At 41.3% G+C, this 24249-nt stretch overlaps 1 protein-coding gene across 4 annotated transcripts in view; it reads left to right on the top strand.

The window, feature by feature from the left end:
- Nucleotides 1-24249, top strand: part of col24a1 (collagen type XXIV alpha 1) — a 226054-nt gene that overhangs the window by 31334 nt on the left and 170471 nt on the right. For all 4 annotated transcript variants that reach the window (XR_016496353.1, XM_036978599.2, XM_090236176.1 and 1 more), the window contains exons 4-6: nt 9127-9180; nt 14375-14428; nt 22651-22704. Coding sequence is in view for 2 of the 4 variants with exons in the window: in XM_036978599.2 (XP_036834494.2) it covers nt 9127-9180; nt 14375-14428; nt 22651-22704 (162 nt within the window). In the remaining 2 variants the exon portion in view is untranslated. The remainder of the gene's footprint in view (nt 1-9126; nt 9181-14374; nt 14429-22650; nt 22705-24249) is intronic.

Below are 24249 nucleotides of genomic sequence, written 5' to 3'. Positions count from 1 at the left end.
CCATATTGTTATGGTGTTGTTAACTATGAAGTTGTTAATGTTCTTCCATATTGTTATTGTGTTGTTAACTATGAAGTTGTTAATGTTCTTCCATATTGTTATGGTGTTGTTAACTATGAAGTTGTTAATGTTCTTCCATATTGTTATAGTGTTCTTAACTATGAAGTTGTTAATGTTCTTCCATATTGTTATGGTGTTGTTAACTATGAAGTTGTTAATGTTCTTCCATATTGTTATGGTGTTGTTAACTATGAAGTTGTTAATGTTCTTCCATATTGTTATGGTGTTGTTAACTATGAAGTTGTTAATGTTCTTCCATATTATTATGGTGTTGTTAACTATGAAGTTGTTAATGTTCTTAGCTTAATCTTTTGAAAACAAACACGTAAAAAGATTATGAGGATGAGCATCTTCAATATGTACCCATTGTTCCTCTTTAGTGCATTTAACTATATGTCTGTAGTAAAAGCCTTGGGTGGCAAGTTGATACAATTCCAAGTCTGGATGTTTTAAATCACCCTCAGACTGAGGAAGATTTATTTGCCCATATTAAGTCTGTTATGATCGAGTATACTTGTCAGTGGCCCGTCAGTCAGGGCAGGTAGAGCAGAGCCCCACCTGTTTAGCTAAAAATATATATATATATATATACAGTGCCATCGGAAAGTATTCAGACCCCTTGACTTTTTCCACATTTTGTTATATTACAGCCTTATTCTAAAATGGATTACATTTTTTTTAATCCTCAGCATTCTACACACAATAAACCCATAATGACAAAGTGAAATGTTAGCAAATGTACAAAAGATACGTTTTAAAAATACCTTATTAACATAAGTATTCAGTCCCTTTGCTATGAGACTCGAAATTGAGCTCAGCTGCATCCTATTTCCATTGATCATCCTTGAGATGTTTCTACAACTTCATTGCAGTCCACCTGTGGTAAATTCAATTGATTGGACATGATTTGGAAAGGCACACACCTGTCTATATAAGGTCCCACAGTTGACAGTACATAGCAAAGCAAAAACCAAGGCATGAGGTCGAAGAAATTGTCCGTAGAGTTCCGAGACAGGATTGTGTCGAGGTACAGATCTGGGGAAAGGTACCAAATAAGTTCTGCAGCATTGAAGGTCCCCAAGAAAACAGAGTCCTCCATCATTCTTAAATGGAAGAAGTTTGGAACCACCAAGACTGTTCCTAGAGCTGGCTGCCCGGCCAAACTAAGCGATCAGGTGTCACAATCGCCTGGAGTGGTGGGTGCAGAGTCAAGTGCAGAAAGCAGAGGATACTGGGGTAACTGACTTTATTTGGATTCCCAAACAAACGCCCAAAACAATAGTCCGACCCAACACAGGGCACAAACGGACAGGAACACAAACACGCACACCCTGACTAACAGAAAACAATCCCGCACAAAAATAGGCAGGCCTAACAGGCTTAAATAGACATGAAGCAAGAAACCAAAATAAGAGACAGGTGCAACCAATAAGACCAAACGAACAGAAAAGGAAAAAGGGATCGGTGGCGGCTAGTAGACCGGCGACGACGACCGACGAGCGCCGCCCGAACAGGAAGAGGAGCCACCTTCGGTGGGAGTCGTGACATCAGGGGAGAAGGGCCTTGGTCAGGGAGGTGATCAAGAACCCAATGGTCACTCTGACAGAGCTCTAGAATTCCTCTGTGGAGATGGGAGAACCTTCCAGAAGGACAACCATCTCTGCAGCACTCCACCAATCAGGCCTTTATGGTAGAGTGGCCAGACGGAAGCCACTCCTCAGTAAAAGGCACATGACAGCCCACTTGGAGTTTGCCAAAAGGCACCTAAAGTACTCTCAGACCATGAGAAACAAGATTCGCTGGTCTGATGAAACCAAGATTGAACGCTTTGGCCTAAATGCCAAGCATCACATCTGGAGGAAACCTGGCACCATCCCTACGGTGAAGCCTGGTGGTGGCAGCATCATGCTGTTTGGGATGTTTTTTAGGGGCAGGAACTAGGAGACTAGTCAGGATCAAGGGAAAGATGAACGGAGCAAAGTACAGAGACCTTGATGAAAACCTGGTCCAGAGTGCTCAGGACCTCAGACAGGGGCTAAGGTTCACCTTCGAACGGGACAGCGACACTAAGCACACAGCCAAGACAATGAAGGAGTGGCTTCAGGACAAGTCTCTGAATGTCCTTGAGTGTCCTCAAGTCCAGCCAAATATCTCTGGAGAGACCTGAAAATAGCTGTGCAGCGACTCTCCCCATCCAACCTGACAGAGCTTGAGAGGATCTGCAGAGAAGAATGGGAGAAATTACTCAAATACAGGTGTGCCAGGCTTGTTGCGTTACTCCCAAGAAGACTCGATTATGGGGAATTATGTGTAGATTGATGAGGGGAAAAAACTATTTAATACAAAAAAATCTGTAACGTAAAAAAATGAGGAAAATGTCAAGGGGTCTGAATACTTTCCGAATGCACTGTAGTGTACAGTCGTGGCCAAAAGTTTTGAGAATGACACAAATATTAATTTCCACAAAGTTTGCTTCAGTGTCTTTAGATATTTTTGTCAGATGTTACTATGGAATACTGAAGTACAATCACAAGCATTTCATAAGTGTCAAAGGCTTTTATTGACAACTACATGAAGTTGATGCAAAGAGTCAATATATGCAGTGTTGACCCTTCTTTTTCAAGACCTCTGCAATCCTCTCTGGCATGCTGTCAATTATCTTCTGGGCCACATCCTGACTGATGGCAGTCCATTCTTGCATAATCAATGCTTGGAGTTTGTCAGAATTTGTAGGTTTTTGTTTGTCCACCCACCTCTTGAGGATTGACCACAAGTTCTCAATGGGATTAAGTTCTGGGGAGTTTCCTGGCCATGGACCCAAAATATCAATGTTTTGTTCCCAGAGTCACCTAGTAATCACTTTTGCCTTATGGCAAGGTGCTCCATCATGCTGGAAAATGCATTGTTCGTCACCAAACTGTTCCTGGATGGTTGGGAGAAGTTGCTTTCAGAGGATGTGTTGGTACCATTCTTTATTCATGGCTGTGTTCTTAGGCAAAATTGTGAGTGAGCCCACTCCCTTGGCTGAGAAGCAACCCCACACATGAATGGTCTCAGGATGCTTTACTGTTGGCATGACACAGGTCTGATGGTAGCGCTCACCTTGTCTTCTCCTGACAATACTTTTTCCGGGTGCCCAAAACAATTGGAAAGGGGACTCATCAGAGAAAATTACTTTACCCCAGTCCTCAGCAGTCCAATCCCTGTACCTTTTGCAGAATATCAGTCGGTCCCTGATGTTTTTCATGGAGAGAGGTGGGTTATTTGCTGCCCTTCATGACACCAGGCCATCCTCCAAAAATCTTTGCCTCACTGTGCGTGCAGATGCACTCACACCTGCCTGCTGCCATTCCCGAGCAAGCTCTGTACTGGTTGTCTTCATCAACACTCACACCTGTGTTAACAAGAGAATCACTGACATGATGTCAGCTGGTCCTTTTGTGGCAGGGCTGAAATGCAGTGGAAATGTTTTTTGGGGATTCGGTTCATCTGCATGGCAAAGAGGGACTTTGCAATTAATTGCAATTCATCTGATCACTCTTCATAACATTCTGGAGTATATGCAAATTGCCACCATACAAACTGAGGCAGCAGACTTTGTGAAAATGTATATTTGTGTCATTCTCAAAACTTTTGGCCACGACTGAACTTTATTTACCAGGTTTATTTGCCATTAAGAAGTATGCTTTATTTGAGTTTAACCTGTAGCTGTTGGCTTTCTTCAAAAGTCAAAGATCGTATTCCTGCTTAAGTTCAGAAATGTAAAGATTTTTAATGGGATTTTCTAGGAGTAATTTATTTTGATTTATTTTTAATTTTGAAATCATAATTTACTTTTGCAGGATATGATATTATCGTTCCACATATGCGTGCCTTAAAGTCATCTCAAATGATGTCGGGGTCGGCTTTTCTCTGTCCTCTATGTCTACATTTGTAATGGCAAAGTTTTTTTTAAATGTATTTCATTTTTTACGTAATTAATACATTTAGAGTCCAGAAGATGCGCATTCTTCATTCTCCAAATTCTGTCGCTAACTGCATTTTCTATTGGTGAATAATGATCTGATATCACTATATCATACATTTTTGAATCCAGTAAATTGTTGAGTCCATTTTTTAAATAAAAATTTAGTCAATTCTTGAGTAGGTTTTCTTATTTTGACAAAAAAAAAAGTATTTTGTTGTTGGGAATCGTAATCTCCAGGCGTCATGTAAATTATTTGTAGAGATAAAAATGTTCAGCCGCTTTGGAGGCTCCCAACAGTAAATGTGCCTTTTTTTATTACAACACCTGCCAATCTTATGGAATGTATGCTTAAGGTCACCTGCTAAAATAATAGCTCCTGTCTGGATTTGATCTAATATAGCTTTAATTGGTTCTAAAACCACCAGATTGACCCCTGTTGGGATATACTGTACAATGAAATCAATGTGTATCTTTCATAATCTAAGGTACAATTCAGCATTAGAAAACTTATTGGTCCATGTGCTGGGATATAAGGGACAATTGTGTATTCTTATTTATCAGGATGCCTACACCTCTGTTGTTACTACAGTAGGTGGCAACATAGGCTTTTCCAACCCAGCTCCTCTTTAAATGTTACATTTTTATTTGTATTTTTTTAAATGTAACTCTTACAAGAAAACCACATCTGCTGACAATCGTTTTAAGTGTTTGAGAACAATATGCTTTTTTTCCCCCTCAAGGAGCCTTGAACATTCCATGTGATAAGTTGGACATTATTGGTCTTTACTTGTTAAGGTAACCTTATCTGTTCCATCTATCATTGAAGTACCAGGTAAAATGTTTTATCAGACATGACATATGAGGGCGGTGGGTATTCCATAGAAGGGGAGGATCATGTATACAATAACCATGTATTTATACTTTTACAGCCCATTATTTAGCAGGTGGTAATTTAGAAATAACTACAATAGCAATTACCTACTCTGCTGAAAAAAAATAGAATAAATCAGCATAGGGCAGCCTTTGCTGTATTTTTGCTGGTGGCCAGCCATCACTGTGTTTTTGCTGGTGACCACTAGCCTTTGCTGTGTTTTGGACACTGGTGACCAGCATAAACTGGTCCACAGCGTACCTCCATATCCTGGTCACTAGCAAAACAAGCATTAAGTCACCTTATTACGATGGCTTTGCAAAGTGATGTTGAATTTCTTTTGGAATCCAGCCAGAGCGGGGATATCCAAAAATGTGAACTTTTATTCACCCACAATCTGCATTCAGAATGACTGCCAGGGTTGGAAAGGTGAGATGATTAAATGAGACGACCTAAAGCATCTAAACTGGAACAACCATTTTGGTAACAGGTGCAATAAGTCCAACTAACATATTGGATTAGTTTAGAAAAATGTATGTTATTTATCTTTGTGTAGCATAAAAAAACAGATATTGAAAAATTATATAATAATCATACTGCAATAGAGCATGCTGGGAAATATGATAATGATGTCCATGGTTTTGCAGACAAGCTAGACCAGATTAGACCAGCATGGACCAGTTTGGCCACCAGCATACCAGCATCACCAGTATAACTGCAAAAGCTGGTCACCGGCATACCAGCATCACCAGTATAACTGAATAAGCTGGTCAACAGCATCACCAGCTTGACCAGCTAGTCAGCCAGCCTAACCAGCTAGACCATACTGGTCAGACCAGCTTGACCAGCATGGACCAGCTTGAAATTTAGGCTGGTCTATGCTGATTTTAACATTTATGATATTTTGATCGGGTACCATTGAGATCCAGTTTGACTCGACACTGGGATTTGAGGAGGATGTTTGGGGGAGTTCACCCCAGCTGCACACTTCAAAGGCACTTCAAAGAGGGAGGAAGTACAGATTTCTCAATCATCGCCTTCATGATTCACTTCCTCTATCTGAAATACATTTCACTGCTGGTACTATTAGTGCTACCTAGCCTGGTTCAACCACAGAGAACAAGGGTGAGTGCAGCATTCAGTCTGATGTTACCTACAGTAGAAAGCAAATGAACAGATATTACATGGAACATGCCATAAAGATACATGTAAAAGCAAAAATACATAAGGGGCCGTGTGAAATGTTGAATACACTCCCAGTTTTAGGGTTTTGTTAGGCACAACATGCAGCCATCACGCTGCTAATATTATCATCAGATAAAGAAAGAAAGAAGAATCATTGTCTCTGTTGGTCCTGTTGTTTTGGTGAGAAGAAGGCGGTAGTAGTGCACTCAATGTTTCCATCACTGTGTGTGTAGGAGTGTGACTCCATGATCAACCAGCTGTTTCTGTCTCTGAGACATTATCTCTTTGTCCCTCTGACAGAGAGGAATAGAATGTGCAGGACTCCCTTGGAAATGCACACACACACACACACACACACACACACACACACACACACACACACACACACACACACACACACACACACACACACACACACACACACACACACACACACACACACTCTTCATTTATTATTCTGTATTATCTCAAATAGTTTTTCCATGACTGTCTGTGTGTATTATATGACCTGACCGTCAGACTCTTTCATGCTGTTTAGCAGCTTGCTAAATTGTGAACACAGTGTCATAGCAGTCAGATTGTCATCAGTATTACCCATCCAGAGCCAAGGCACTCAGCGAACCCTTTTCCTGTAAGTTGGTCCAGTGATATCCTCTCCCTCTCTCTGTTTGTTTGACTTGGATCAGCAGCCTATGAAGGATACATGATAACTGCAAATTAATTTGAAAAGCCTCCAGTTTCCAATAATACTTTAAAGGAAAACTCCACCCAAAAACGGTATTTTGTAATTTTTTTCATTAGTCCATTGTTGATATAGTCTCAAAATGTTTTGCACGTCAGCAAACAAGTTTTCAAGATGTATAACTTTCAAAATACAGAAATACAGCCGGTATGATGCATTTTGCATATAAATACATCCTACCGGATGTACAGTGGGGCAAAAAAGTATTTAGTCAGCCACCAATTGTGCAAGTTCTCCCACTTAAAAAGATGAGAGAGGCCTGTAATTTTCATCATAGGTACACTTCAACTATGACAGACAAAATGAAGAAAAAAAATCCAGAACATCACATTGTAGGATTTTTAATGAATTTATTTGCAAATTATGGTGGAAAATAAGTATTTGGTCACCTACAAACAAGCAAGATTTCTGGCACTCACAGACCTGTAACTTCTTCTTTAAGAGGCTCCTCTGTCCTCCACTCGTTACCTGTATTAATGGCACCTGTTTGAACTTGTTATCAGTATAAAAGACACCTGTCCACAACCTCAAACAGTCACACTCCAAACTCCACTATGGCCAAGACCAAAGAGCAGTCAAAGGACACCAGAAACGAAATTGTAGACTTGCACCAGGCTGGGAAGACTGAATCTGCAATAGGTAAGCAGCTTGGTTTGAAGAAATCAACTGTGGGAGCCATTATTAGGAAATGGAAGACATACAAGACCACTGATAATCTCCCTCGAGCTGGGGCTCCACACAAGATCTCACCCCGTGGGGTCAAAATGATCACAAGAACGGTGAGCAAAAATCCCAGAACCACATGGGTGGTGAATGACCTGCAGAGAGCTGGGACCAAAGTAACAAAGCCTACCATCAGTAACACACTACGCCGCCAGGGACTCAAATCCTGCAGTGCCAGACGTGTCCCCCAGCTTAAGCCAGTACATGTCCAGGCCTGTCTGAAGTTTGCTAGAGAGCATTTGGATGATCCAGAAGAAGATTGGGAGAATGTCATATGGTCAGATGAAACCAAAATATAACTTTTTGGTAAAAACTCAACTCGTCGTGTTTGGAGGACAAAGAATGCTGAGTTGCATCCAAAGGACACCATACCTACTGTGAAGCATGGGGGTGGAAACATCATGCTTTGTGGCAGTTTTTCTGCAAAGGGACCAGGACGACTGATCCGTGTAAAGGAAAGAATGAATGGGGCCATGTATCGTGAGATTTTGAGTGAAAACCTCCTTCCATCAGCAAGGGCATTGAAGATGAAACGTGGCTGGGTCTTTCAGCATGACAATGATCCCAAACACACCGCCCGGGCAACGAAGGAGTGGCTTCGTAAGAAGCATTTCAAGGTCCTGGAATGGCCTAGCCAGTCTCCAGATCTCTACCCCATAGAAAATCTTTGGAGGGAGTTGAAAGTCTGTGTTGCCCAGCAACAGCCCGAAAACATCACTGCTCTAGAGGAGATCTGCATGGAGGAATGGGCCAAAATACCAGCAACAGTGTGTGAAAACCTTGTGAAGACTTACAGAAAACGTTTGACCTCTGTCATTGCCAACAAAGGGTATATAACAAAGTATTGAGATAAACTTTTGTTATTGACCAAATACTTATTTTCCACCATAATTTGCAAATAAATTCATTAAAAATCCTACAATGTGATTTTCTGGAGAAAAAAAATCTCATTTTGTCTGTCATAGTTGAAGTGTACCTATGATGAACATTACAGGCCTCACTCATCTTTTTCAGTTGGAGAACTTGCACAATTGGTGGCTGACTAAATACTTTTTTGCCCCACTGTATGTCTGTATTTTGAAAGTTAACAGGTGAGCTCCGTATTCCACATCTGTATGGAGTGGATGTGTGCATTCGTGGGAGTTTCTTATGCATTTGTGGGATGGCAAAAAATCTACCACATAACATACCACATAAAAATCATGTTTTACCAGTACTATACTAGAGTCTTCAGCTCAAACACTGGAATGTGAAAGTGTTGAGCACATGTGTGTTGCGCTTTTTTTCTCTCCTTCTTCTTTTACATCTTGCGTCCAAACGAACATGAAGTGGAATCATACCATGTGTTTCTTCCTGCGTTGACAAAGAGTTTATGTTAATCTCAGAACTGGTTTGGAGAACATTGGCCTCTCTTACATATAGTAAACACAGTATCCACCTCCCCACATCTGCCTATACATTAAACAGCATGCTATCAGTTCTCATTTAGAACTTATTTGCGTGTCTGTGACGTATGTGTCTCTCTCTCCTCTTCTCTTCTCTTTTTTCTCCCTGTCTCTCTCTCTCTCTCTATAAAAGGGTCCTCCTGGCCCCCGGGGTCTACCTGGTCCTGCTGGGAGGAGAGGAGCTCGGGTGAGTACTGTAAAATGTGTTTTACCTGTCTGTGAACAGGTGTGATGTCACTGGGGTGTCATCGAGCGTTAGGAGGTGCCACTCCCTTCCCTGAGGTGATAGGCAGCTTAAAAGATAAACATCACAGGTGCAGCTGAACACTAGCAGTGTTTTATGTACAGTGTTGTACGGTGCTACAGTATGTTGTTATAAGATCTCTAAAGGTCATGATGGACTTTAAAATGGCTTCTTCAAGGGTTATTCCAGGACATGTCAGGAAGTAGCTAGTAGTGGTCCTCAGTACAGCCAATGTGAGGTCAGGTTTATTGTCCTGGTGAGGCATGTTAAGACTGAACCTGCCAGACAGCACAGATGCACACAGCTCACACACCCACTCTGTGGCTGAATGCACTTCTCACTGCACTCTCACGTCGTCATCATCAATCCACAGACACAAGCTAGACACAACCCATATGTCTTTGGTTTGGCTGTGTTCACCCCAGTGATCCAGCACCGTGACAGAGCTGCTGACAGACATGCTAGTGGTTTATGTGATTCCAACAAGAACCAGTGATGAGCTGTAATGGTGCAGCTGAATGAGATGGTCCTGTGAGAGGAGAACACATACAATGTTTACTTCACTGGACCAAGGTAGAGTATCAAGGTAGAAAAGGCAGCTCCAGATGGTGCTGTGTCACTTGTGTTGTTGAGACTGAACAATGCTCTGATCATTACGCTCTGATCACAACGCTCTGATCACAGCCCTGGGGAGATCATTCAACAGCACTAGAAATGATTTGACCTCAATGCCCTGGCATTTGAACATTCTGCTATCTACAGTATTAGAGTGAATGGTATATACATTTATGCTTTGAGAGAGGTAGTTACCTGGTGTGTGCGTGTGTGCGTGCGTGTGTGTGTGCGTGCACAAGTACAAGTACATGTGTATGCCTGCCAGATATAATAATGATAATAAGAATGATAATAATAATATTAATGATAATTATGATAATAAGAATAATCATGATAATAAAGATAATGATAATAATAATGATAATGATGATAATAATAATAATGATAATAAAGATGACAATAATGATAATAATAATGATGATAATAATGATAATAACAATAATGATAATACTACTAATGATGATAATAATAATAATGATACTAATGATAATAATAATGGTAATAAAGCTGATGGTAATGATAATAATAATGATAATGATAATAATCATGATGATAATAATGATGATAATAAAGATGATAATAATAATTATTATAATGATAATAATAATAATGATGATAATAATACTAATGATGATAATAATAATAATTATATTAATAATGATTATACTAATAATGATAATAATGATGGTAATAATAATGATAATAATGGTGATAATAATAATAATGATAATAATAATGATGATACTAGTAATGATAATAATGATGATAATAACAATGATAATAATGGTGATAATAATGATAATAATAATGATTATACTAATAATGATAATAATAATGATAATAATACATGGGACATATATAGTGCTTTTCAAGGACACAAAGTCGCTTTACAATTGTGAATTAATTGAAAAACAAAAAAACATGAGTCAAAATAAAACATCAGACTAAAGAAAACATCAGACTAAAGAAAACATCAGACTAATAAACAAAGATCAGACTAATAAACAAACATCAGACTAATAAACAAACATCAGAATAAACAAAACATCAGACTAAACAAAACATCAGACTAAACAAAACATCAGACTAATAAACAAAACATCAGACAAATAAACAAAACATCAGACTAATAAACAAAACATCAGACTAATAAACAAAACATCAGACTAATAAACAAAACATCAGACTAATAAACAAAACATCAGACTAATAAACAAAACATCAGAATAAACAAAACATCAGACTACTAAACAAACATCAGACTAATAAACAAACATCAGACTAATAAACAAACATCAGACTAATAAACAAACATCAGAATAAACAAAACATCAGACTAAACAAACATCAGACTAATAAACAAAACATCAGACTAATAAACAAACATCAGACTAATAAACAAACATCAGACTAATAAACAAAACATCAGACTAATAAACAAAACATCAGACTAATAAACAAAACATCAGATAAACAAAACATCAGACTAATAAACAAAACATCAGACTAATAAACAAAACATCAGAATAAACAAAACATCAGACTATTAAACAAAACATCAGACTAATAAACAAACATCAGAATAAACAAAACATCAGACTACTAAACAAAACATCAGACTACTAAAACAAAACATCAGACTCCTAAACAAACATCAGACTATTAAACAAAACATCAGACTATTAAACAAAACATCAGACTAATAAACAAAACATCAGACTAAACAAAACATCAGACTAAACAAAACATCAGACTAAACAAAACAAAACATCAGACTATTAAACAAAACATCAGACTAAACAAAACATCAGACTAAACAAAACATCAGACTAAACAAAACATCAGACTACTAAACAAAACATCAGACTAATAAACAAAACATCAGACTAAACAAAACATCAGACTAAACAAAACATCAGACTAAACAAAACATCAGACTAAAGAAAACATCAGACTAATAAACAAACATCAGAATAAACAAAACATCAGACTAATAAACAAAACATCAGACTAATAAACAAAACATCAGACTAATAAACAAAACATCAGACTATTAAACAAAACATCAGACTAAACAAAACATCAGACTAATAAACAAAACATCAGACAAATAAACAAAACATCAGACTAATAAACAAACATCAGAATAAACAAAACATCAGACTAATAAACAAAACATCAGACTAATAAACAAAACATCAGACTATTAAACAAAACATCAGAATAAACAAACATCAGACTAAACAAACATCAGACTAAACAACCATCAGACTAAAAAAAACATCAGACTAAACAACCATCAGACTAAACAAAACATCAGACTAAAGAAAACATCAGACTAATAAACAAACATCAGAATAAACAAAACATCAGACTAATAAACAAAACATCAGACTAATAAACAAAACATCAGACTATTAAACAAACATCAGAATAAACAAAACATCAGACTTAACAAAACATCAGAATAAACAAACATCAGACTAAACAAACATCAGACTAAACAACCATCAGACTAAAAAAAACATCAGACTAAACAAACATCAGACTAAACAACCATCAGACGAAACAAAACAGACTACTAAACAACCATCAGACTAAACAAACATCAGACTAAACAACCATCAGACGAAACAAAACAGACTACTAAACAAACATCAGACTAAACAAAACATCAGACTACTAAACAAACATCAGACGAAACAAAACATCAGACTACTAAACAAAACATCAGACTACTAAACAAAACATCAGACTACTAAACAAACATCAGACGAAACAAAACATCAGACTAAACAAACATCAGACGAAACAAAACATCAGACTACTAAACAAAACATCAGACTACTAAACAAACATCAGACTAAACTAAAACCTGAATATACTCAAGGGGAGCACAGGAGAACCTCTCTCTGTTTTCGTCTTTGTAATGTCTTCTTTAAAAGACGTCACTTCTCTTGGTTCCACTTGTTTAGTGTGTGTCAGACAGACAGGGATCCTCCACCAGCCAGCCAGGCAGGCAGTAAACCTTGTCTACATGTAAACTACTGTATAATGGTAAATCCCTGTGGGACCTAACTTTGGACACATATGGTTTGCATACAGTGTGGTGACTCATAGAGACATAGACAGTCAGGGGGAGGCTTCATTATATGGTGAAAAATGACTGTAATGGGTGGTTGTGTCTGTGTGGGCTGCAACCTCTGCTGCCTCAGAAAGATACAGACCTCCAGACCTCACTGTACTGTACTGTACTGTACCTTAACTTAGTCCCACACTCCACAGGTGGCAGAACTTTAAACACACAGAACAAACCCCCACTTTAAACCATCTCCTCTGAACTGAGAGAGATGGAGGGAAGGAAAGAGAGGGGGGAGAGAGAGTTACTGTGATGGAGGGGGAGAGAGAGAGGCAGGTAGTGGGATAAATTAGGACAGAGGGAGAAAGGAAGGTAGAGGAGGAGAGAGATTCCTTGTTATGGAGTTTCTCATGGAGGAGAGGGAGGAGAAGAAGCAGGAGGAAGAGGAGGAGGAGGAGTGAGTTACAGTGAGTTTTTCCTTTCTGCCATTAAAACCACATGGTCTCAGCCAGGCAGACTCACCAAACACAAGTGGAGTTAAAGTCATGGAAAGTAGAGTGCCAGGGGGAGAGGTTGGTGGGCTGGGTGGTAGAAAGAGATGATGGCAAGCACCACAGCACAACCCAGTGTCAAAGGACACTCAGACACCTGTAATCCACTAGCTGTGGGTTATCATTACCTCTCCATTATACCTCTGTCATCTCCTGATCACAGCCATTATGGTGACTGGTTACTGTTAAATTAAAGAGAGCAGCGTCTTACCTCATGGCTTTAGTGTGTAGTGGGTGTTTTAGAGGGAAAGCAGTTTACGACAGGCAGATGTACAGATGTGTGTGTGTGTGTGTGTGTGTGTGTGTGTGTGTGTGTGTGTGTGTGTGTGTGTGTGTGTGTGTGTGTGTGTGTGTGTGTGTGTGTGTGTGTGTGTGTGTGTGTGTGTGTGTGTGTGTGTGTGTGTGTGCGTGCGTGCGGGTGGGTGTAAGTGCGTATGCACATGTGGTTGTTCCCACATGTGTGAGTTGTACTCAAATAAATGTGTGTGTGTGTTATAAATTGTTCATTTGAAAGTGCATTCCTGTGCGTTTTAAAGGTAGGGCAAAGTTTGGCACATGAAGAGAAATGACGGAACATATAATAATATATGTGTAATACTCAACTTCTTACTACTTCACAGTCAATGAATCACTCATTCTAGATAACAGCAGTTTTAGCAACACGTCTGCCTTCTCTACCTTTAATCTCTGTAGCTAAGAGATCGTATGACTTAGTCTAAATGCTATGCTGTTAGCTGTCATTGTGATATGCTGATAGTTTCTCTCTCTCTCTCTCTGTGTGTCTCTCTCTCTGTCTGTCTCTCTCTCTGTCTGTCCCTCTCTCGCTTTCTCTCTGTCTCTCTGTCTCTCTTTCTCTAACTCTCTTTCTCTCTCTCCCTCTGCCTGTTTCTAGGGTCCTACTGGTCCACATGGAAACCCTGGTTTGCCTGGTCCTCCTGGTACCAAGGTGAGTGCCCTTCTCCTGGGTTGGGGGGCACAGATGTCCCCCTGGGGCTCCAGACAGAGCCCTGGTTGATGTTGTGGGATGTGGGGGCCTTGATGAGGGGTCAGCCATGACCAGTTTTATAGACAGGGCCCTGGCTGTGATGTTCAATGTCATACTCTGACTCCCAGACTCCTTTGGTCCAACGGACTAACCCTTTGGACAATATAGACTCTTTCCCAGCCATTGCCATGGTGAAGAGCAGCAGCAATGTTTTTATTGGATGGAAAGTGCCCCCTGGGCATGACGGAGGCCTTTGATTGGCTGTTCTATGCTGATTGACGAGGGGAAAATGCCTCTGTCTGCCATTTGATTAAGTAGGCATTAAAGGGGAGGGGCGGGACGGAAGGGAAGGTGTTGAAATAGGTGCATGGAAAAAACCTGGTGTTGGTGAGAAGGAAGGAGTGTTTATTAATTTGTTCTTGGATGAGAAGGACAAGAGAAGGATACACGTGTAGATGGATTTGTTTTTTCCATAGAGTATACGTTGCAGCTTGCTGTGATGTGAGTCCCTTTAATGACTCTCAGGGCAAGGGGATGACTTGACTTCTTTCCTGAACTGGTTAGTTGAAACGCTCTAGTCGACTGGGTCAAGTTGAGGCTATAACAAGAATACTCACAGTAACAGGTATAGCAGGGGCTGACATCGTCAATATGTTATTATTTTTACAGTATGTTTTAGTGATTGCAGCTTGATGTTCAGGCTGTGTTAATATGTACAGGCTCTGTATTACCAATCCCGAATCCTCTGATTGGAGATCAATGACTTCAAGGCAGTTTCCATATCACAGTTTATTTGAGGAATGGACTGCGTATGCAATACTTTATATGTTCAAGGGAACTTTACCATATAAAATTCCCTGTCTACACTAAATTCAAAGTGCTCCATAACCTTAGCGAATGCTCTTCTGTTCAGAAAAGCTATTTCCTGAATAAAGTCATGAAGTAATTGTTGTGATTCAGAGGGAGAGTATTATGAAAGGGAGATCTTAAAGAGTTCAAGTGGAAACGTCAACATTGGGACCCACCAGATCAGATCATATGACCCTTGTGTTCTGACTGAAACATACTGTACGTGATTATACTGGAGCCTACCTCAACTAGCTGACCAATTTCATACCATATTTCATAACGCTCCAGTAATAATTTGTTTTGCAATCAAAGTGATGATGATAGGCATTTATTTAGAGCTCTGTGATTGTGTGTTCGGGGTTTGAAGATGACGCCTCATTAGCGTACATTAGATCAAGTTTTAAGAGGGAAGGGCCCCGCTACGGGGGTTTGAAGTTTACCTCTCATTAGCGTACATTAGATCAAGTTTTAAGAGGGAAGGGCCCCGCTACGGGGGTTTGAAGATGACGCCTCATTAGCGTACATTAGATCAGGTTTTAAGAGGGAAGGGCCCCGCTACGGGGGTTTGAAGTTTACCTCTCATTAGCGTACATTAGATCAGGTTTTAAGAGGGAAGGGCCCCGCTACGGGGGTTTGAAGTTTACCTCTCATTAGCGTACATTAGATCAGGTTTTAAGAGGGAAGGGCCCCGCTACGGGGGTTTGAAGTTTACCTCTCATTAGCGTACATTAGATCAGGTTTTAAGGGGGAAGGGCCCCGCTAAGTTTGAAGTTGAGAGGAGAGGATGAAAGAGAAGAGGGTGACAACATCAAACTCCCACACTGCCTTGGTGTAAAGTAATGATGACAAATTATCCCAAAATTCTTGGGTGTGATTTTAATACATTTTATATTTACCTTTATTTCACCAGGTAGGCCAGTTGAGAACAAGTTCTCATTTACAGCTGCGATCTGGCCAAGACAAAGCAAAGCATTGAGACAAAAAACAACAACACAGACGCAGGAAACTAGAGACAACAGAGAGATGTACACGGAGAGAGAAAAAAACAGAAAGACTGACACACACACGAGAGAGAGAGAGAGAGAGAGAGAGAGAGAGAGAGAGAGAGAGAGAGAGAGAGAGACACACAAGAGAGAGAGACAGAAACGAGAGAGAAAGAGAGAGAGAGAAACGAAAGAGACGGAAACGATAGAGAAAGACAGTGACAGAGGGAGAGAGTTTGAGTTTTAAATCATCTTTATTGGGTCTGGGAGCCCACAACACAAGAAATACTCATACAAAATCATAGTTACACATCAATTAAAAACACAACTCCAATTCCTCCTCCACAGTCGAAACCGCTTCTTCTCACTCAACTGGTCTAACCCCACCGTCTTCTGTAACATCACAGCTGACCTCACAAACTTATCAACATCAAAATAATCTGATCCAGAAACCCATTTACCTCCTCTAGATCATAAATTGAGTCCTCACCAGCTGCTATCATATCAAAAGAGATATCCATATCCTTCCGATCCTCCTCAACTGAGGTCTTAGACAACTTACTCCCCTCTACCACATCTCTTTCAACACTCCCCACTCGTACCAGGCATCTCCTCCACTACCTGGGAGACTAGCCCCACCTGAACCCCATTACTCGTAGTGGGCATCTCATCCACTACCTGGGAGTCTAGCTCCACATGAACCCCCTCCTGTACCCCAGCACTCGTAGTGGGCATCACATCCACTACCTGGGAGATTAGCTCCACATGAACCCCCTCATGTATCCCATGACTCATAGTGGGCATCTCCTCCACTACCTGGGAGCCTAGCTCCACATGAACCCCCTCCTGTACCCCAGCACTCGTAGTGGGCATCTCCTCCACTACCTGGGAGCCTAGCTCCACGTGAACCCGCTCCTGTACCCCATTACTCGTAGTGGGCATCACATCCACTACCTGGGAGATTAGCTCCACATGAACCCCCTCCTTTAACCCAGCACTCGTACTGGGCACTTCCTCACCAGTCGGAGGAACTGTCTCTTCAGATCCATCCTTACCTTCTACAACAATATTTTTCTGCTGCATAACATTTCCCTCTAATACAAGTTGCAACTCCGTGCCCTCAATACGGATAACTTGTTCCTCAGCAACAGGTGCTTGTGGCTGCTCTACCGTTGTCGGCCCACCTCTTCCTGGGCCCACCTCTCAGTGGGCCCAGGCGTTACGATGACCACCTGCGCCCCTCCCTCTGCCTTCTCCCTTTTCGGGCATGCATGTCGCTTATGACCAACATCCCCACACTCAAAACACTGTCGACTACCTGTACTAGCATAAGCCATATACATTCTATTGTCACACTTGATTTTAAACGATAACTCTAAAGTCTGCTCCGGTGAGTCCAAAAACATAAACACCTGTCGCCGAATTGACATGACCTGTTTCAACGCCGGGTGTTTGCAACCCAACGGGACAACCTTAATTGAACTGGCAAACTTCCCAAAAAACTCATTTGGAATAAATGGCGGTACAATTGATATCGTTACCCTTGTTGACGGAGAAAAGAGCGGCGTAACTTGGATAAACATTCCTTTAAGAAGTATGCCATGCTCAACCAAAGCGATCTACAAGACACTCTTCTTTAAGAAGTACACCATGCTCAACCATACGATCTACAAGACACTCTTCTTTAAGAAATACACCATACTCAACCATACAATCAACAAGACACTCTTCTTTAAGAAATACACCATGCTCAACCATACGATCTACAAGACACTCTTCTTTAAGAAATAAACCATACTCAACCATACAATCAACAAGACACTCTTCTTTAAGAAGTACACCATGCTCAACCATACGATCAACAAGACACTCTTCTTTAAGAAATACACCATGCTCAACCATCCGATCTACAAGACACTCTTCTTTAAGAAATACACCATACTCAACCATACAATCAACAAGACACTCTTCTTTAAGAAGTACACCATGCTCAACCATCCGATCAACCAGACACTCTTCTTTAAGAAATACACCATGCTCAACCATCCGATCAACCAGACACTCTTCTTTAAGAAATACCACCACGCTTTATTCATCCGGGATGCATAAGCAACATTCTTGTATCCTACGGCGACCAGAAACTCCTCCACTGTGACAGTAGCTTCAGTAACACACCTAAAGCCGTGCCGAAGTGACAGGGACGGCATCCCCATTCAGGCTGCCATCCCCGCCAGGATCAGGGTCATTACGATACGACAAACAAAATACTTAATTCTACCACAACAAAAATAATAACCTTAATCATGCACAGAAAGAAAACCAAAAAATGCCACCAAGAAAGAGAAAACCGAAAGGGAGTTCTGAATATCTAACTCTACACGACACACGCACTCCTTCGCTCATACAATTCCCAGCATGCACCAAACACCCAGCATGCAGAGAGAGAAGAACGCCTGAAGCCAAGCAACCACAAACCTAACGATACCTTTGTCTAATGTTCATCTATCCTGAGTATTCTCCTAGGTGGTAAGGGTAGCCTGGAGAAAACCACCTGGCTTTTGAAGCCGTGACCCTCGCTTCAGAGGTGTTCCGAGTTCCGACACTTGGAATTCCCTCCAAACAGCATAGCACCCATGAGCACCAACAACACCCCCGCGGTATGTCTGGTTGAGAGGGTTTTACTAAACCATATCACCTTGCTGCTCTGCTAATGTAAACCTAGGACTAAGACCTGACTGGATGGGATCTACACAACTTCTCTCTCTGGCTTTTCATCGTTGAGGTGCAGTGAAATAGGTTGTTTTAATGGGTCAGACATAGTAGTACAGCCCCACAGGAGAACATTAGGGTTAAATGTATTGCTCACATTGACAGATTTTCACATCATTGGCTCAGGTATTCGAATCATCAACCTTTCGGTCACTGGCCCAACGCTCTAACCACGAGGTTATCTGTCATCGACACCTTAGAGGAGGAAGTAGCTCTACTTGTAAAGCCGGCATTATTTGACTGCTCAGCCTCAGACACATAGAGCCCTGGTCTGGTCTGATGGGTTTTCCTAACTAACCATCTCTCTGACGGGGATGTGGGCTGCGCTGTGCAGACAGCAGTGGTGTTATGGCTGTGGCCAAGTCGTTAACCTAACTCTGTCTGTGGTGAAGGTTGGTTGGCACCAGATGCCCCTGTAGTTGATGATAAAAGCTTCAATTTCGAACCCAACCCCTTCAATGTGGGACGATAAACAAAGGATGCATATACACTGAGTATACAAAACATTAAGAACACCGGCTCTTTCCATGACATAGACTGACCAGGTGAATCCAGGTGAAAGCTATGATCCCTTATTGATGTCACTTGTTAAATCCAATTCAATCAGTGTAGATGAAGGAGAGGAAACAGGTCAAAGAAGGATTTTTAACCTTGAGACAATTGATACATGGAGTGTGTATGTGTGCCATTCGGAGAGTGAATGGGCAAGACAAAATATTTAAATGCCTTTGAACGGGGTATGGTAGTAGGTGCCAGGCGCACCGGTTTTAGTGTGTCAAGAACTGCAACGCTGCTGGGATTTTCACACTCAACAGTTTCCCATGTGTCTCAAGAATGGTCCACCACCCAAAGGACATCCAGCCAACAACTGTGGAAAGCATTGAAGTCAGCATGGGCCAGTATCCCTGTGGAACGCTTTCGACACCTTGTAGAGTCCATGAGGCTGCTCTGAGGGCAAAATCGTGGGGTGCAACTCAATATTAGGAAGGTGTTCTTAATGTTTGGTATACTCAGTGTATTATACAATTTCCTTGTGCTACCCTGTCAATTCCATTGAAATTGTACTGTATAGTTTCAATGTGAAAATTGCTTGTCTTTAAGTGGATAAGTGCTGGTTTCAGTTGTTGTTTCAGCATGGTTGGAGAGAGAAGCGCACTTTATCTAAATCTTCCTGACCGCACACATACAGAGAGAAGAGTCCTATTTTCCTCTCTGGTTTGTCAGACGGAGATCTCGGACATTAATGTGTTCTGGTATGACCTTTGAGCCTGGTGTAGATGCCATGGGACAGCGGCAAGGCCTTTTGAGGTTTCCCAGTTGATGCTTTTGAAACACTTTGCATCCTAAATCACTGGAGCTAACACCACAGAGACACACACATACACAAACACACACCGCAGTGACCCGACACACACACACACACACACACACACACACACACACACACACACACACACACACACACACACACATGATCCATCAATGAGTCATGACTGACTCATCCTCAGACCTCAAACCCCCACTCTGTGCTAGAGGCAGGGGGCGGATAGAGAGGAACTCTTTGTCTCTGTTTGTAAATTGCTTTGTGAAATGTGAGGTCTGAGGGAAGAAGGGAAGAAACAGAGGGATGAGAATATAAATAAGAACCAGGACCTGTGTGTGTCTGACGTGCCTGGTTGATGTACTGAAAGCTGAAAAGCTTCAGTTGACGGTTGTTATGAGGATGGGCTAGTGGGACCTGAAAGAGGCTTTAAATGAACACCATGCCCTGTTGACCTTCTTCAAATAAAGGAGAGAAGGACTTGGGGCTTTCACATACACACACATACAAACACACAAATACACAAACACCCCTCCCTGCACTTTGCAGCTGAATGCTTGAATGGCCATCAGTCAAAACAAGTGTGTGAGTCAAAACCCCCAGAGACAGAGTGTGAACTACTGGGGAGCCAGGGTGGAGTTAAGCTCTCCGGAACAAGACATGAGCTCTTCTAAAGGCAACAAAAGTCTAACTTTGAGGGGGGTCTATAGATATTGCTAATTTGGCCCGAGACGCACGGCGACAGCAAGAAGCATTTATCTCACCGGAGAAAACATCAGAGCGAGCAAAATAGTGCCCCTTATGTAATACTCCTTTTGACCAGAAACCATCAGATAAATGGGCTACACATACTGAGACAGAGGGGCGCTGTCTTGCTTGCTCAAATGCTTTCTCTGGTGTGATAGATTCAGCCACTTGCGAATTAAAGGAAAGTATGAAACATTATTCTTCCAATTTTGGGGAAAATGAATACTGAATGTTATTACTGAATACTGAATGTTATTACACTTATTAGACTTATTACACTTCTGGTTTGTGTAACAGATGTCTCTTTCCATTCTTCAAATGGCGCGTGCCCAGTGCACTGTTTGGATGCTGCAATTATTTTGTAGTGGATGAACGTACACTGCTGCAGGTTGCCTACTTTTTGAAGGGGTTTGTTTGACAATCAGATGAAAACATCTGCTCGTGTTCATGACACAATGGAAATGTAATCCATTTTTAACATTAAATGACAAGCGCGTGCACCCAAAGAGGCGCCCCCAAATGTCACGGTATACTTAGTACTCTGCCCAGAGAGAAACATCTGTTGAGAGTAGGTCATCTTATATTTCTTTTTTTCATTTTGTTTGACTATTTGTATAAATATTTGAACGACAGAATTTAAGCAGTTATAATTGATGGTTATTGTGTGGTAAAATAAAACAGGTCATCAGTAGTGATGGACAGGTATTGACGGTAGTTAAGCTTTCTGACGTGTCACCTGGACTCTAAACATACACCTCTGTCAAGACAGAAAATAAAACACGGCCTTTATATGTTTCTCAGTCCCTGAACATGTGGACATATGTCATTTCATGTTTAGATGTAAGGGTACTCTATGGCCTGTGGAAACATTTAGACTTTCATAGAGGGTAAAGCATAACATAAACTTGAACTCTGTCTGACAAAGTATGTCCAAAATGCAGTCATGCTTTTGTATCATTTTGTCCCTTTGTTACTATATATGCGTATCCACTGTCTGTATTTCCTCAGCTCTGGGGCGGCTATGTAACTTAATCCACATCTATTCAGAGTGTTGGGTTTGGGCTGAAAGAGAGGCCTAGGACCCATCCTAACCAATCACAGTTGTCAATATCTCAGTCAGATCTCATTGGCTGTAAGATACCTTACAGAAAGCGATGACAAACTTAAGTCACTGATGAACAGCACAGATCAGTCAGTCAGGAAGGAGATGAGGAGATGTGTCTGTAAAGAAGCTCATCCACATTCCCCTCACTGAGGACTGGAGTTGTTTGGGAACCTTACCCTGTGTGAATCAGCCTGTGTGGTTCCCACTGTCACTTTGTTCTTATTGCAAAACACTGTTGGACCTCCTTCTCTTTTAAAGAGATTTAGAGTATGGGAATCAGGTTGTGAACTTTGCCACAGTATGGAGCAGCAGAGATGACATTTTAACTTTGACCCCCCCCCCCCCCGGTATGCAGTGAAAGGTGCTGCCTGCTATAAATAAGTGCTGACCCTCTGTGTGTCACTGTCAGGGCTCCAAGGGCGATCCAGGACTGTCCCCAGGTCAGGCCCCGCCAGGAGACAAGGTAAAGAATCATCTGGCGTAGTCTCCCCCCTCTCCCTTCCTCTCTGTCTCCCTCTCTCTCTCTCTCCCTCTCTCTCTCTCTCTCTCTCTCTATATATATATATATATATATATATATATATATATACAGTATCTACAGTATATATATATATATATAAAAATGGTGGGACCAACAGCAATAATAATAGTAGTAGTGGACATGGGATTACCATTAACAACAACTACAACAACAATATCAATCAGAACAACAATACATTAAAGCAATGGTAGTAGACCAGTGTCAACCTGACTGAGAAGACACATGTCATGGTATGAAACACAAAACAAAACAAGATGGGAAATATTATTGACGTTACATTGCACTTTTCACTGGCTGTCCCTCAGGTTGTGGCAGGAGGACACAAAACTGCACATTTTGGCTTTTCAGCTCTCTCTCTCTCTCTCTCTCTCTCTCTCTCTCTCTCTCTGAATGTCTTACCGTCCCTCGATCCCTCGTTATTGGTGCTCTGTCTACTTTTCCTCTCATGCGCTCCATCTCCATCTCTTCCCAGGGATACTCTACAGTGCCTCTTCCTATGCGCCCCTTTAAGAATGGATACTCACCCTCTTCCCTCTTCCCTGATCTCATATCTTTTAACTTCACTTTTAGCAACATCCATTCCCTCCGTGACTCTCCCTCCTTCCTCCCTCTTGTCTATCACTGGTCTTTTTCATTCCGCCTCTGACGTCCCTGTGCCCCTCTCTCTCTCTCTCTTTTCTCACCATGTGTTTTTATCTCCCTTACCTACATCTCCTTCTGTTGTTCTCATCTTCTCTCTCTCCTAGCTCTTTCTCTCTTCCCCTCTCCCTCTCTCCTCTCTCTTGTTCTCTTCTTCTTTCTCTCCTAGCTCTTTCTCTCTTCCCCTCTCCCTCTCTCCTCTCTCTTGTTCTCTTCTTCTCTCTCTCCTAGCTCTTTCTCTCTTCCCCTCTCCCTCTCTCCTCTCTCTTGTTCTCTTCTTCTCTCTCTCCTATCTCTCTCTCGCTTCCCTCTTCCCCTCTCCTCTCTCTTGTTCTCTTCACCTATCTTCCTTTCTTCTCTCTATACCTGTCTCGCAACGTTCTCTCCATGCCCCTTCTTTCTCTCTCTCTCTCTCTCTCTCTCTCTCTCTCTCTCTCTCTCTCTCTCTGTCTCTTTCTGTCTCTTTCCCTCTTAGTTCATGCTAACTTCCTTGTATCATTCTCTTTATCTGTAATCATATCCTGTACTACTCCGATAGTTCTCTTCTGACATCTTAACATCTTAGTGTCTCGCTGTAATGCTTTGACACAGCGACGTTTTATCAGTCAGTGCTGTTTCTGTTGACCTGCACTCTATCCATCCTCATCCTTTGCTTGTTTGCATGTTTGCCAGCTGCAGCTCCCTGTTCAGTCTCTTCTTACCCTTATATAATATTTCTTAATGGTTAATACATTTAATACATTTCTTTACTTGGCGAATATTGTCATATGAAAAGAGACTTGCTAAGAACTTGTTCTTCTACTGTGGTGGAAGAAGGAGGGATCTAAC

The sequence above is a fragment of the Oncorhynchus mykiss genome, chromosome 5 (genome assembly GCF_057628025.1).
Source record: "Oncorhynchus mykiss isolate SJ-2025 chromosome 5, ASM5762802v1, whole genome shotgun sequence".
Lineage (NCBI taxonomy): Eukaryota > Metazoa > Chordata > Actinopteri > Salmoniformes > Salmonidae > Oncorhynchus > Oncorhynchus mykiss.
This window is presented reverse-complemented; position numbering and strand designations above follow the sequence as displayed.